At 42.2% G+C, this 13468-nt stretch overlaps 1 protein-coding gene across 4 annotated transcripts; it reads left to right on the top strand.

The window, feature by feature from the left end:
- The first annotated feature begins 345 nt into the window (after nucleotides 1-345).
- ctsf (cathepsin F) lies at nucleotides 346-11784 on the top strand. Of its 4 annotated transcripts, none has more exons than XM_014212960.3 (13): nucleotides 346-915; nucleotides 3276-3386; nucleotides 4289-4370; nucleotides 4494-4558; nucleotides 4672-4750; nucleotides 4863-4976; nucleotides 5739-5887; nucleotides 6169-6265; nucleotides 6375-6575; nucleotides 6762-6826; nucleotides 6958-7048; nucleotides 7151-7209; nucleotides 10392-11784. In XM_014212960.3, exons 1-13 carry the CDS (start codon nucleotides 682-684, stop codon nucleotides 10464-10466), a joined length of 1422 nt encoding a protein of 473 aa, XP_014068435.2. In that variant the 5' UTR covers nucleotides 346-681; the 3' UTR covers nucleotides 10467-11784. The 4 variants fall into 4 exon arrangements, with proteins under 4 accessions (XP_014068435.2, XP_014068432.2, XP_014068431.2 ...); XM_014212957.3 differs by having other exon boundaries at nucleotides 4494-4582; XM_014212956.3 differs by having other exon boundaries at nucleotides 4494-4582; nucleotides 4669-4750.
- Nucleotides 11785-13468: the final 1684 nt, after the last annotated feature.

The following is a 13468-nucleotide window of genomic DNA, read 5'->3' as shown; positions in this document are numbered from 1 at the left end:
GGGATGATTTGGTGACCATGATGGTATGAGGGCCAGACTGTGAATTTAGCCAGGACACCAGGGTTAACACCCTTACTCTTACAATAAGTACCATGGGATCTTTAGTGACCTCAGAGAGTCAGAACACCCATTTAACGTCCCATCCGAAAGACTGCACTCTACACTGCTCTGGGGCATTGGGAATTTTTGTTAGACCAGAGGAAAGGGTGCCTCCTACTGGCTCTCCAACACTACTTCCAGCAGTATCTGGTCTCCCATAAGAACCGACCCTATTTAGCTTCAGAAGCAAGGCAGCAGTAGGATGCAGAGGGTGGTCGGCATATTTTCAGTCCCTGTAGCTCCGCCCACCATTGTTCCGTCGTTGTTTCAGGCAACAACGGCCGGGTTTGAGAGCATCAAAACGATTGCAGGCTACTGCCGACTGACTGATCTACAAATCACCCGTCAATAACTACTCATTATTGTAGTTCGGTCAGTCAGTCAGAATTTACCCATGATACATTGCGGGTTTGATCCTCTCGAACACGGCCATTGTAACCATTGTGTAACCATTTCTATTTGGGGCGGTCTTCTGATTTGTTATGGCATTGATAGGTAACTAGGAAAACAAAAATCCCATTTTATAATCTCACCGTCCACCCTCCGTTTGAGTTTTTCTGCTCTACAAACAGACGCGTCAACATGGACGTCGGATTTCGCCACCCTGTTCTTCTTTGCCTAACCCTGGCGGTTTTGGGCTCGGTTCTGGCCGATTTGGATGGCCCTTTGATGGGGGCACCCGGGTCTCCCGTCCGTTTGTCGGAAAACGACCCCGGTTTAAAGAAGGCACTGAGGTTTGCAGAGGAGCGCTATAACGAGGGGTCCAATGCGATGCACGTTCGCAGAGTTAGCAAGATCCTCTCTGCCAGTAAACAGGTAGACTACAGTCTTGTGAAAATGAATTTGTTTATTGTAATCGCATAACTTGTGCTATGTAAATAATTACATGTTATTAGCTTAAAATTAAGTTTGTCCATTGTGATTGTAGGCCATAATATGTGGCGAATAGGCCATCACAGATTTCAGTTCGTTAGATAATGCCTACGTCAGAGCGCACCAACCTGTTCTAGTGCGTCTGAACTGCATGACAATTGTGTAACTCAGCCTAAATTGTATAGGCTTTTAACTCTACTGCAGCCCAACCAAGCACTCTAATATTTAACAATGCTTTCAGTGAAGTTTTCCACATGATCGACTAAGCCTACAATTGATCAGCTAAGCCTATTCATACTGCCTAATGACCAGTGGCGACCCGTCATTCAGGGCAGGTGGGGCAGAGCGCCACATTTTTTTGTGGCTTTGTTGGCATGCATTCCACCCCCCCACCCCCAGAGTGAGGCACATGGGCTACTAGCAGTTTACTACACAACATACACTTATTATTACTTTCTTAGCTACAGTACACATATCTCTCTGGCATATTACATCATTTATGCAGCAGCATACAAGACATTTTTAGACTCACCTAGTTGTGGTGTGTTTGTCCTTTTGTGGGCAAAAGTATTCTGTCATTCTCTGGGGGGGGTTGAATCATGATGACGTCAGTGATCTTCAGGTCGTAGCTCTAGAAAGAGGCCAGAGTTCCCAAATTACAATTCCGAGTTGGATGAAAGTTCAAAACGTATTTTCCCAGTCGTACTCGTTTTTTCCAAGTTCCCAGTTGTCTTGAACTCACTAAAGTTCGATTTTGCAGTTCCGAGTTAAGTTGTTTTGAGCATGGCATGGTTCATTGACAGCATGGCCAATGTTGAATGTTTATCATTTTAAACTAAGAAAAGACACCCTTAGACTTGGGACCACAAAGCCACTCCACTGAACAGCAGACTAATGATTGCTTTGCAATGCTTGCAGTTAGCCAGTGATTCCTTCCAAACCACTCATTGTTGATTACCAACGTGTTGTGTAATGTTTATGGCCGATGAGCACCGATACGTTTTATCTATAATTTCTCTTCATTATTTCTCTTCATATGACAAGGATTAAAAAGGATTTGCCAGTAGATTGTCGACTTGATTGATGATGATGACTGCTAGCTAAGATTTTGAAAGTATGATGTTGACATGATCAGTCCAATCAAATCTACTGTAGCTATAACGTGATTTGATTTGATTTTATCTGTGGCCAATGACCTTGAGCCTTCTTGGATGGGCACTTCTAATGTATGGCAGCACCCAAGGGGCTTGAATTTCCGACCTCTACCCTTAGACTTGGCGGTGACGTAGTGTCCCCATGAGTGACAGAACACTGAGCCAATCACGGCGCAACGTTCCGTATTTTCTGCTGGCTTGCGCCACCGCCACAGAAAGCACGGAGCTAGGCTGAAACGCCTGCATTTTGGAGCTCTCTTACTCTGGAAAACAAAAAAGAGTCCATGTTTGTATGCGGCTTTATTAACTCAATGATATATATATATTTTTTTACATTGTTTGCAAAATGATATGTGACACGTATTAATGCCAAAATAACATGCAAAACAGGCAAGCCCCCCCCCCCCCCCCCCAAAAGCTTTTTATTTTCTTTATTTATTTTATAAATGTGGGGCTCAACTAATCAAACTATATTTTGCAGTAGTTTGGTGGTAGTCAAGGTAGTGCTTTCAAGTAGTTAACTACTTTTTTGCCATGTAGCTAACTACTTGAACTACACACTACTCTTTTTGCAAAAATAAAATATGGGTGAAGTAGGCAAGAATTTTCTTGCTTTTTCAGCATCAGACCTGCCTAATTATCACTTGAAACAGTTTGTGTTTAATAGGCTAAGTTACACATTCTGTTAACATATGATCCCAAAGTGATCTGTTCTTGCAATTTGTAGTCTGACATTTCAGATTTACATATGATAATTTATCACGAAGTAGTTTTGATTTAATGAACTACTTTTCCAGGGTAACTTTAGTTCAGTAAACTATGTTTCTTAAGGGTACCTTTTTAGTTTAGCTTAACGTCTTTCAGTGTGAAGTAAGTTTACCACGCTACCAATATCTTTTCAGAGTAACTTCCCCAACACTGGTCTCAACAAACCTATTGTCTCAGCCAGACAAGCTAATTTAGAGACCTGTAATTTCCAGCATAATCAGCCTGTTTAGCTAGGCCTATAAATGCCATAATTACTGGATTAGGTCTTGAAAGTGACATCAGAGCTAAATTGTATGTTAGATGGCAAAACAACAACCGCATAGTTGATTTTGTTTCTTTTTCCAAAGAGGCCACCTTCACTGTGTATTTCCTGTCTTGTAGCTGGTGAAGGGTATCCGATACAGCATCATGGTGGAACTAAGTAACACCCAGTGTAAAAAGGCTGCCAGACTGAGGATCTGTGACTTCTACCCAGAGGAACACAACCTGAAGGTGAGGCCAGTATGTGTGTGTCTGTTTGTTTGTCTGTTTTAGGATGATAACGGTGTGGGTTGTTGGAGAGAAAGAGGGTTCCAGGGAAAGTACAGCCAAACTAATATCAGAGACCTCATCAAATAAAATCCCGATGTTTTGCAATAGTGAACATTGGCAATATCTAAACCACTCATTAAAAATAAACTGGCAACACTGGAGAGAGTGCGTGTGTGTGTGTGTGTGTGTGTGTGTGTGTGTGTGTGGTGTGTGTGTGTGTGTGTGTGTGTGTGTGTGTGTGTGTGTGTGTGTGTGTGTGTGTGTGTGTGTGTGTGTGTGTGTGTGTGTGTGTGTGTGTGTGTGTGTGTGTGTGGCTGCACTGTAGGTTATTATTCTAAAGATCTGTTCAGCTCTCCCTTCCACTAGTCATGTGACCAAGACAAGATAAATAACTTCTCATGACTTGGATTTGACACAGTGTTACTGCAGCTATGTGCACAAGCAGACAGCTACCGTTCCCTCTTTGTTCCGCCTGCTGTATTTGTTTTCATGACTTAGCAGAAACGTAATCAGAAATGTCTCCAAGGTCAAGGGAACGAAGTGTTCGTGGTGTTCACCCCTGTGCTTCACTTCTGTATAGGTTCAGAAATTGACTGTTTTTGACAGAGGAAATTAGTTATTATTGTTAACTTTACACTACATATCCTTTGTATGTGGCCTATGTGCTGTACCATTCCCATGTTATTAAACTTCTAATTTAATTTGACGTGAATAATTTTAAACAGGCATTTCCCTAAAGCGCACATAACAATACATTACGTTTTAATATACTGTCTAAAGAAGTCATGAACACAGTAGCCCAATAAAATAAACACAGGTTATCTCACTAACCATGTTCTCTCCGCTGATGTGTTCTCTGTCAGACAGAGGTATGTGTGTTTGAGGTCTGGGACATTCCCTGGGAGAGCAAGTCCACCCTTCTCAAACAGAAGTGCCAGCCAGCAGGTTAGTGTCATAGGTTCAACTGTGGGAACTAAAGTTACCTTTGTGCATTTATTTGTTTCAGGATTGTTTGTATAAATACTCATAGCTACATCCTAATTGTTTTTCATGATAATTGGTTTCCAGTTGATCCCAAACCAGTTGAGACCAACAAAGTTGAATTTCTGCCCCTCTCCACCAAACCAGTTGAGGTAATAGAAAACATAGCGTTTGTGGTATGTGTGTTTTTGAGTTTCTCTTTTATTCTGTATGAGTATATATTTAATTTACTTGTGAATAATTAACTTGTCTTTTGTGACAGGAGTCAGTGGATTCTGTGGAGCTTCTTGGTCAGTTCAAAGAGTTCATGGTCAGATACAATAGGACTTACAGCAGCCAAGAGGGTGAGCGATATATGTCAATCCATAATTTTACACAATACCATCCATCCAACTCCACAGATGAGATGGTAAAACATCTAAACATAACATTTTTGTCTGACCTTTGCTGTTACAGAGGCTGACCGGCGGCTGCGTGTCTTCCATGAGAACTTGAAGACTGCCGAGAAGCTCCAGTCTCTGGACCAGGGCACAGCCGAGTACGGGGTCACCAAGTTCAGCGACCTCACAGGTGTGTGTGCGCGCGCGCATGTTGAGAATGCAGATTAACAAGCCTGAAGTAATTCCAGAACAACCACTGAGCGTGCTGGAGAGCTCACCGTCTGCCCTCTCTGGAGCAACAGCACATCCTTGGTGTGATTCTGTGACAGTTTAAAACATGTTCCCTTGCAAAGAGGGCTAATCTGTTGAGTAATTTCACTTCTACATAGTTGATTTAGAGCCCTGCATAGGAATGGATTTTAATCCCGAGCCCTACCCATGCCTGTGACGTTCAGGCCCCACCCTACCAATGGCCCGATTTACTTCTGCCAAATTTAAGCCCCGGCTCAAAACCCCAAATCAGAAATGACCTCCTCCGTTAGTAAATCCATTAGCTGCTCCTCTCTGTCGCTCAATCCCTGCGTGCAGCTTGCTCTGCATGCACTCTGAGTGTCTCCTGACTTGTATCTGACCAGATTGAAGCATCTCTGACACCATGTTATGATCTTCGTCAGATATGACTGTACTGCAGCAGAGCATGAGCAAATGGCTCAGCTTCAAAATGTTACTGATCAAATTAAGGATACCCGAGTCCTGACCATACCCTAGTTATTGATGAAAAAACAGACCCTACCCGGCCCTAACCCAATGTATAATGTCGGGGCCCGTCGGGCTCGGGTCGGGTAGCAGAGCTCTAAGCTAGTTCCACAAAGCTACAGTACAACTCCTCAGCTGTACACTGTGAATAATCCTTATCTCTTCTTCCTCTGCTCCCTCTTTTCTCTCCCTCCAGAGGAGGAGTTTAGGACTCTGTACCTGAACCCCCTGCTGAGCCAGCAGAACCTCCAGCAGTCCATGAAGCCTGCAGCCATGCCCCGCGGCCCCGCCCCACCCAGCTGGGACTGGAGAGAGCATGGAGCTGTCAGCCCCGTCAAGAACCAGGTAGGACCGGGTTTAGAGATGGTCTTACAGACTGGAGATGACTACAGGTACGACTGTAAATGTTTATGTATGATTTGTATTTCTGATCGGGCAAATAACTTAAGGCATTATATAGTATTCATAAATTATTCATGACTCTGCTTTGATGCTTCACTAAACATTTATAGGTACGCAAAAGTCATACTTTCATTCATACTGTAGATATGACACAATTCATGGAAAATGTGGAGGTAGGTAAGGCCTGTGTGTGACTGATTGTGTGGTTTGTGTTTGTATTGCAGGGAATGTGTGGTTCTTGCTGGGCATTCTCAGTGACAGGCAACATTGAGGGCCAGTGGTTTGCGAAAACTGGCAAACTAGTGTCTCTCTCTGAGCAAGGTAAGCACAAGCATTTGTAGGTATCATACACTTACCTGTACAACAGAACTGTTTACCTTTTCTCCATAGGAACCTTGAATTAATTGGTTCAATGTCCTGTCACTCACAGAGCTGGTGGACTGTGATACTGTGGACCAGGCCTGTGGGGGCGGGCTTCCATCAAACGCATATGAAGCTATCGAGAAGCTGGGTGGTCTGGAGACAGAGACTGACTACAGCTACACCGGCAAGAAGCAGAGCTGTGACTTCACCACCGACAAAGTCATCGCCTACATCAACAGCTCTGTGGAGCTGTCCACGGATGAGAACGGTGAGTGGGAGGAGAACAACACTTTGAAAAAAGTAGCGTGAGAGAGAGCCGAGCGGGTAGGGTACACAGAGAGAAAGACACAGATGATAGGTTGATGGTTTGGATGAAGATTGAACAATGCAGTACAGATGGAGGAGGGTTGGCTTCATGTGTTAATCTTGGTTTCCTTCCCTTTTTTATGTTTAGAAATCGCTGCTTGGCTGGCTGAGAACGGACCAGTATCTGTGGCCCTGAACGCATTCGCAATGCAGGTAACAGGCATCACTGCTGTATGCTCCTTATTGATACTTAAATTAGCATCACTAAAACACAACTGAACAATGAAGTGACTAGTATCCATCTATCTAATCCCACCTGCTTTTCTCTCCTTGTTTCTCCTCAGTTCTACAGGAAGGGTGTGTCCCACCCTCTGAAGATCTTCTGCAACCCCTGGATGATTGACCATGCAGTGCTGCTCGTGGGCTACGGAGAACGTGAGACTGACACTACTTATCTACCTTACATTAGCCTAGCGTAATAACAACACTGATGAGTCAGAATGTGTGAGTCGTGTGTCTTGTTGTTTCTGTGTACAGGTCAAGGCAAACCTTTCTGGGCCATCAAGAACAGCTGGGGAGAGGACTATGGAGAACAGGTAAGAGGAAGCTGTCACACTGAACCTCTATGACAAGGAGTTATGTGGGGATTTGCAAACAGAGTGTATTTGTTTACAATGCATGCATAAAACCTACTCTTAGAAAAAAGTTGCTATCAAGAACCAAAAAGGGTTCTTTGGCTGTCCCCATAGGAGAACCCATTGGTTCCAGGTAAAACCCCTTTTGGTTCCAGGTAGAATCCTTTTGGGTCCAATTAGAACCATTTTGGGTTCCATTTCAAATCAAATGTTATTTGTCACATGCGCCGAAAACAACAGGCTTAGACCTTACAGTGAAATGCTTACTTACAAGCCCTTAACCAACATTGCAGTTAAGATAAATAAGTGTTAATTAAAAAATAAAAGTAACAAATAATTAAAAGTAGCAGTAAAATAACAATACAGGGGGTACCGGTACAGAGTCAATGTGCGGGGGCACCGGTTAGTCGAGGTAATTGAGGTAATGTGTACATGTAGGTAGAGAAAGTGACAATGTATAGATATTAAACAGAGAGTAGCAGCAGCGTAAAAGGCGGGGGCAGTGCAAATAGTCTGGGTAGCCATTTGAATGGCTTGGGGGTAGAAGCTATTAAGAAGTCTTTTGGACCTAGACTTGGGGCTCTGGTCTTGACTAGGGTGGCTGGAGTCTTTGACAATTTGTAGGGCCTTCCTCTGACACCGCCTGGTATAGAGGTCCTGGATGGAAGCTTGGCCCCAGTGATGTACTGGACCGTATGCACTACCCTCTGTAGTGCCTTGCGGGCGGAGGCTGAGCAGATTCCATACCAGGCAGCGATGCAACCAGTCAGGATGCTCTCGATGGTGCAGCTGTAGAACTTTTTGAGGATCTCAGGACCCATGCCAAATCTTTTCAGTCTCCTGAGGGGGAATAGGCTTTGTCGTGCCCGCTTCACGACTGTCTTGGTGTGTTTGGACCATGTTAGTTTGTTGATGTGGACACCAAGGAACTTGAAGCTCTCAACCTGCTCCACTACAGCCCTGTCGATGAGAATGGGGGCGTGCTCAGTCCTCCTCTTCCTGTAGTCCACAATCATCTCCTTTGTCTTGATCACATTGAGGTAGAGGTTGTTGCCCTGGCACCATACGGCCAGTTCTCTGACCTCCCTATAGGCTTTCTCATCATTGTCGGTGATCAGGCCGACCGCTGTTGTCTTTGGCAAACTTAACCTCTAGGGGACCCCTTCCCATTCTTATCCCGTTAACGGGATTGATTTTGACAACAGCCAGTGGAAAATCAGAGCGCCAAATTCAAAACAGCTAAAATATCATAATTCCATTTTTCTCAAACAATCAACTATTTTACACCATTTTAAAGATAAACTTCTTGTTAATCCAACCATGTCCGATTTGAATAAAATTAGATTATGTTACGACAGTTCCAACACAAGAAAAACCACACAGCCATTTTCCTAGCAAGGACAGGCGTCACAAATGCCAGAAATTCAGCTAAAATTATGCACTAACCTTTGATGATCTTCATCAGATGACACTCCTAGGACATTGTTACACAATACATGTATGTTTTGCTCGATAAAGTTCATATTGATATCCAAAAACAGTATTTTACATTGGCGCGTAATGTTGAGAAATGTTTTCCCTCCAAACCTCTTGGTGAATGAGCACACATATTACAGAAATACTCATCATAAACTTTGATCAATATAGAAGTGTTATGCACAGAATTATAGATGCACTTCTCCTAAATGTAACCGCTTTGTCAGATTTCAAAAAAGGTTCACGGCGAAAGCACAATTTGCAATAATCCGAGTACAGCCCAGAAGACACCAATAACAAGCAAACAGAAACCCGCCATCTTGGAGTCAATAAAACAAAGAAATTACATAATAAATATTCACTTACCTTTGATTATCTTCATCAGAAGGCACTCCCAGGAACCCCAGCTCCACAATAAATGTTCGATAAACTTCATATTTATGTCCAAATAATCCATTTTGTTCGCGCGTTAGGTTCACTATCCAAATCCACAACGCGCATGCTTACTTAGTCCATGTCAAACGATGTATAGAATCAATATTTAGGTTGTTTTTATCATATATCTTGAATAAAATTCCAACCGGACCTATCCATTCTCTTTAGGAGTGAATATGAACTCAACTCGCTCCCAAGTCTTGCCCGTGACTGAGCCCATGCCTTATAATGGGACACCTACTTCCTTGTGCTGTTATTCCCATCAAATTCACCATAGAATTTTCAAACACCGTTCTAAAGACTGTTGACATCTAGTGGAAGCTTTAGGAAGTGCAAAATGAACCCTAAGTCACTGTATACAGTCAAGGCAATCACTTGAAAAAACTACAACCTCAGATTCTTCACTTCCTGCTTGACTTTTTCTCAGGTTTTTGCCTGCCATATGAGTTCTGTTATACTCAGACACCATTCAAACAATTTTAGAAACTTCAGAGTGTTTTCTATCCAAATCTACTAATAATATGCATATTCTAGTTTCTGGGCCAGAGTAGTAACCTGTTCAAATTGGGTACGTTCTTCACCCGGCCGTGAAAATACTGCCCCCTAGCCCAGACAGGTTAATGAAGCCAGTGACTGATGTGGTGTACTCCTGAATGCCATCGGAAGAATCCTGGAACCTATTCCAGTCTGTGCTAGCAAACAGTCCTGTAGTTTAGCATCTGCTTCATCTGACCACTTTTTTTATTTTTTTATTGACTGAGTCATTGGTGTTTCCTGTTTTAATTTTTGCTTGTAAGCAGGAATCGGGAGGACGGAATTATTGTCAGATTTGCCAAATGGAGGGCGAGGGAGAGCTTTGTGTGTGTGTGTGTGGAGTAAAGGTGGTCTAGAGTTTGTTTTTTTTTCTTCCCTGTGGTTGCACATTTTAACATGCTGGTAGAAATGTGGTAAAACAGATTTAAGTTTCCATGCATTAAAGTCACTGGCCACTAGGTGCGCCACCTCTGGATGAGCGTTTTCCTGTTTTCTTATGGCCTGCTCCTTTCCACAGAGGGTTCTACATGGAACCCAAAATAATTTTACTTGGATCTAAAATTGCTTCTATGGGGACAGCCGCAGAACCTTTTTGGAACCCTTTTTTTTAAGAGTAAAGTCAAGCCTGAACTTGTGCAAATAGAAGTTTTGACGTGTATTTTTGTGTTTACGTCTTGTTGCCTGTTCCTTCCTTCCAGGGTTACTACTACCTGTACAGGGGATCCAGGCTCTGTGGGATCAACAAGATGTGCTCGTCTGCCATTGTGAACTGAACTAGGCGATAACACACACGCATTTATTTATACATACATACATACATACATACACGACCGGAATAATATTTGATGCCAATATTTTCCTGGCACAAAAAACAAACCCAACACCCTCCCCCAAACATGTACACACATCTACAAACTGACCAAACTGCAATTCTACTCACCCTGCCCACATAATTGTGTAGTCAGAACACTGCACAGTGCACTGGGAGACCTGTTGACACCTTACTGAATTAGGGGAGGCAGTATTCATTCCTACCTCACCTCATTCTTCTTTACCAAAACAAACCAGTTCTGATTAAGTTATAGTTTCAAGGTAGTACTGATCTTTTGTTGTGATTTTACTATAGGTGTTTACATTTTATCTAGACTGAACAAAAATATAAACAAAACATGCAACAATTAACGATTTTACTGAGCTACAGTTCATCTAAGGAAATTATTGAAATAAATAAATTAAATTAGGCCCTAATCTATGTATTTCACATGACTGGGCATGGGCACACCCACTTGGGAATAGGTGGGCCTATGACCAAGTAGGAGAGCATAGGCACACCCACTTGGGAGCCAGGCCCACCCACGGGGTAGCAGTCAGCATGCCAATTGCACACTCGCTCAACACTTTAGACATCTGCAGCATTGTGTTGTGTGACAAAACGAGACACTTTTTTGTGTGGGCTTTTATTGTCCCCAGCACAAGGTGCACCTGTGTAATGATCATTCTGTTTAATCAGCTTCTTCATATGCCATTATCATGGCAACAGAAATGCTCACTAACAGGGATGTAAACAAATTTGTGCACTCAATTAGAGAAATAAGCTTTTTGTGCGTATGAAACATTTCTGGGATCTTGTATTTCAGCTCATGAAAGATGTGACCAACGCTACATATTTTTGTTCAGTATAGTAATCTTTTATTTAATTTAATTGTTGTTTTAGGCAGAGGTAAATTCCGGCATCTATCTCTTTACAATAACAGAGTCTAAATGATAGAGTTCAGTAATGCTTTTTGGTGTCCGTTATGTTCCCCTGAATGTGACCACTCTCTCTGCTGATGCTCTAGAATTAATGCTTGTGCATTTTTGCTAGTTTCCCCTCTGTTGTAACTTGTTCAGTGCAATACCATGTAATGTCAATCTCTCCCTAGTTTACAATTTACAACTTCACTGTACAAGTATTTAGAGTGAGTTTGCATGGTTTCTGAGATTTTAAAAGGATCACACATTGGCTGATGTGTAGCCTATTAACTGTGTTACATATTGCTGTGCTGTGTAACTAGACAAACTAAGGTTGAATAAAAAATATTTTAGCCTTTATCTTTTGTGAGCTGTCATTTCTGACGTCAATGTCCTCTATGTTGTCTGGCTCATTGGAGAAACAAATACTATCTATTTACAGCAACATTCGGGTTTTGAATGCTCCCCAGACAAGGAAAATAATACAACTACAGACAGAAGGGTTAGTTAATTAGGGACAGACGTTCCGCTAGCGGAACGCCTCACCAATATCCAATGGTATAGAGTGGCGCGAATTACAAATACCTAAAAAATGCTAAAACTTCAATTTTTCAAACATAAGACTATTTTACACCATATTAAAGATAAGACTCTCCTTTATCTAACCACATTGTCCGATTTCAGAAAGGCTTTACAACGAAAGCAAAACATTAGATTATGTCAGGAGAGTACCCAGCCAGAAATAATCACACACCCATTTTTCAAGCTAGCATATATGTCACAAAAACCAAAACCACAGCTAAATGCAGCACTAACCTTTGATCTTCATCAGATGACACTCCTAGGACATTGTTATACAATACATGCATGTTTTGTTCAATCAAGTTAATATTTATATCAAAAAACAGCTTTACATTAGCATGTTTTGTTCAGAACTAGCATACCCACCGAAAACTTCCGGTGAATTTACTAAATTACTCACGATAAACGTTGACAAAAAACATAATTATTTTAAGAATTATAGATACAGATCTCCTTTATGCAATCGCGGTGTCCGATTTTAAAATGGCTTTTAGGTGAAGGCACATTTTGCAATATTCTGAGTAGATAGCTAGCCGTGATGGCCAGGCTAATTTGACACCCACCAAGTTCGGCACTCACCAAACTCAGATTTACTATAAGAAAAATTGGATTACCTTTGCTGTTCTTCGTCAGAATGCACTCCCAGAACTTCTACTTCAACACCCAATGTTGTTTTGGTTCCAAATAATCCATAGTTATATCCAAATAGCTCCGTTTTGTTCGTGCGTTCAAGTCACTATCTGAAAGGAGACGCGCCGGCGCATTTCGTGACAAAAAAATTCGAAATATTCCATTACCGTACTTCGAAGCATGTCAAACGCTGTTTAAAATCAATTTTTATGCGATTTTTCTCGTAAAATAGCGATAATATTCCAACCGGGAGACAAGGTATCCATTCAAACACTGAAAGAAGAAAATGGAGTCGTCACATGCATGCGCACGCCAGTGTCATTGTTCTCAGAAGTACCACTCTCCAAAACCCCTACTGTTTTTCGCCCAGAGACTGCAGAGTTATCATTCAACGTTCTGGCGCCTTCTGAGAGCCAATGAAAGCCTTAGAAAATGTCATGTTACAGCAGAGATCCTGTATTTTCGATAAAGAGGCTACAGAAGGCCAAGAAATGGTCAGACAGGGCACTTCCCATATAGAATCTTCTCAGGTTTTGGCCTGCCATATGTGTTCTGTTATACTCACAGACACCATTCAAACAGTTTTATAAACTTTAGGGTGTTTTCTATCCAAATCTACTAATTATATGCATATTCTTGTTTCTGGGCAGGAGTAATAACCAGATTAAATCGGGTACGTTTTTTATCCGGCCGTGAAAATACTGCCCCCTATCCCTAACAGATTATAAATATATTTGCTAGCTTCAACTCTTTGCTACAGGTCCCGTGTGGCTCAGTTGATAGAGCATGGTGTTTGCAACGCCAGGGTTGTGGGTTCGATTCCCACGGGGGA

This window comes from Salmo salar, chromosome 09 (assembly GCF_965601325.2).
Source record: "Salmo salar chromosome 09, fSalSal1, whole genome shotgun sequence".
Classification (NCBI taxonomy): domain Eukaryota; kingdom Metazoa; phylum Chordata; class Actinopteri; order Salmoniformes; family Salmonidae; genus Salmo; species Salmo salar.
The sequence above is the reverse complement of the archived record's forward strand: the minus strand, read 5'-3'. Positions and strand labels throughout refer to the sequence as shown.

Bases quoted from the DNA above. Each gene is read 5' to 3' on its own strand.
- ctsf (XM_014212956.3), top strand. From the start codon at position 682: ATGGACGTCGGATTTCGCCACCCTGTTCTTCTTTGCCTAACCCTGGCG. The intron at 4,751-4,862 runs GTGAGCGATATA...TTGCTGTTACAG, and splicing joins GACTTACAGCAGCCAAGAGG to AGGCTGACCGGCGGCTGCGT. The intron at 4,977-5,738 runs GTGTGTGTGCGC...CTCTCCCTCCAG, and splicing joins CAAGTTCAGCGACCTCACAG to AGGAGGAGTTTAGGACTCTG.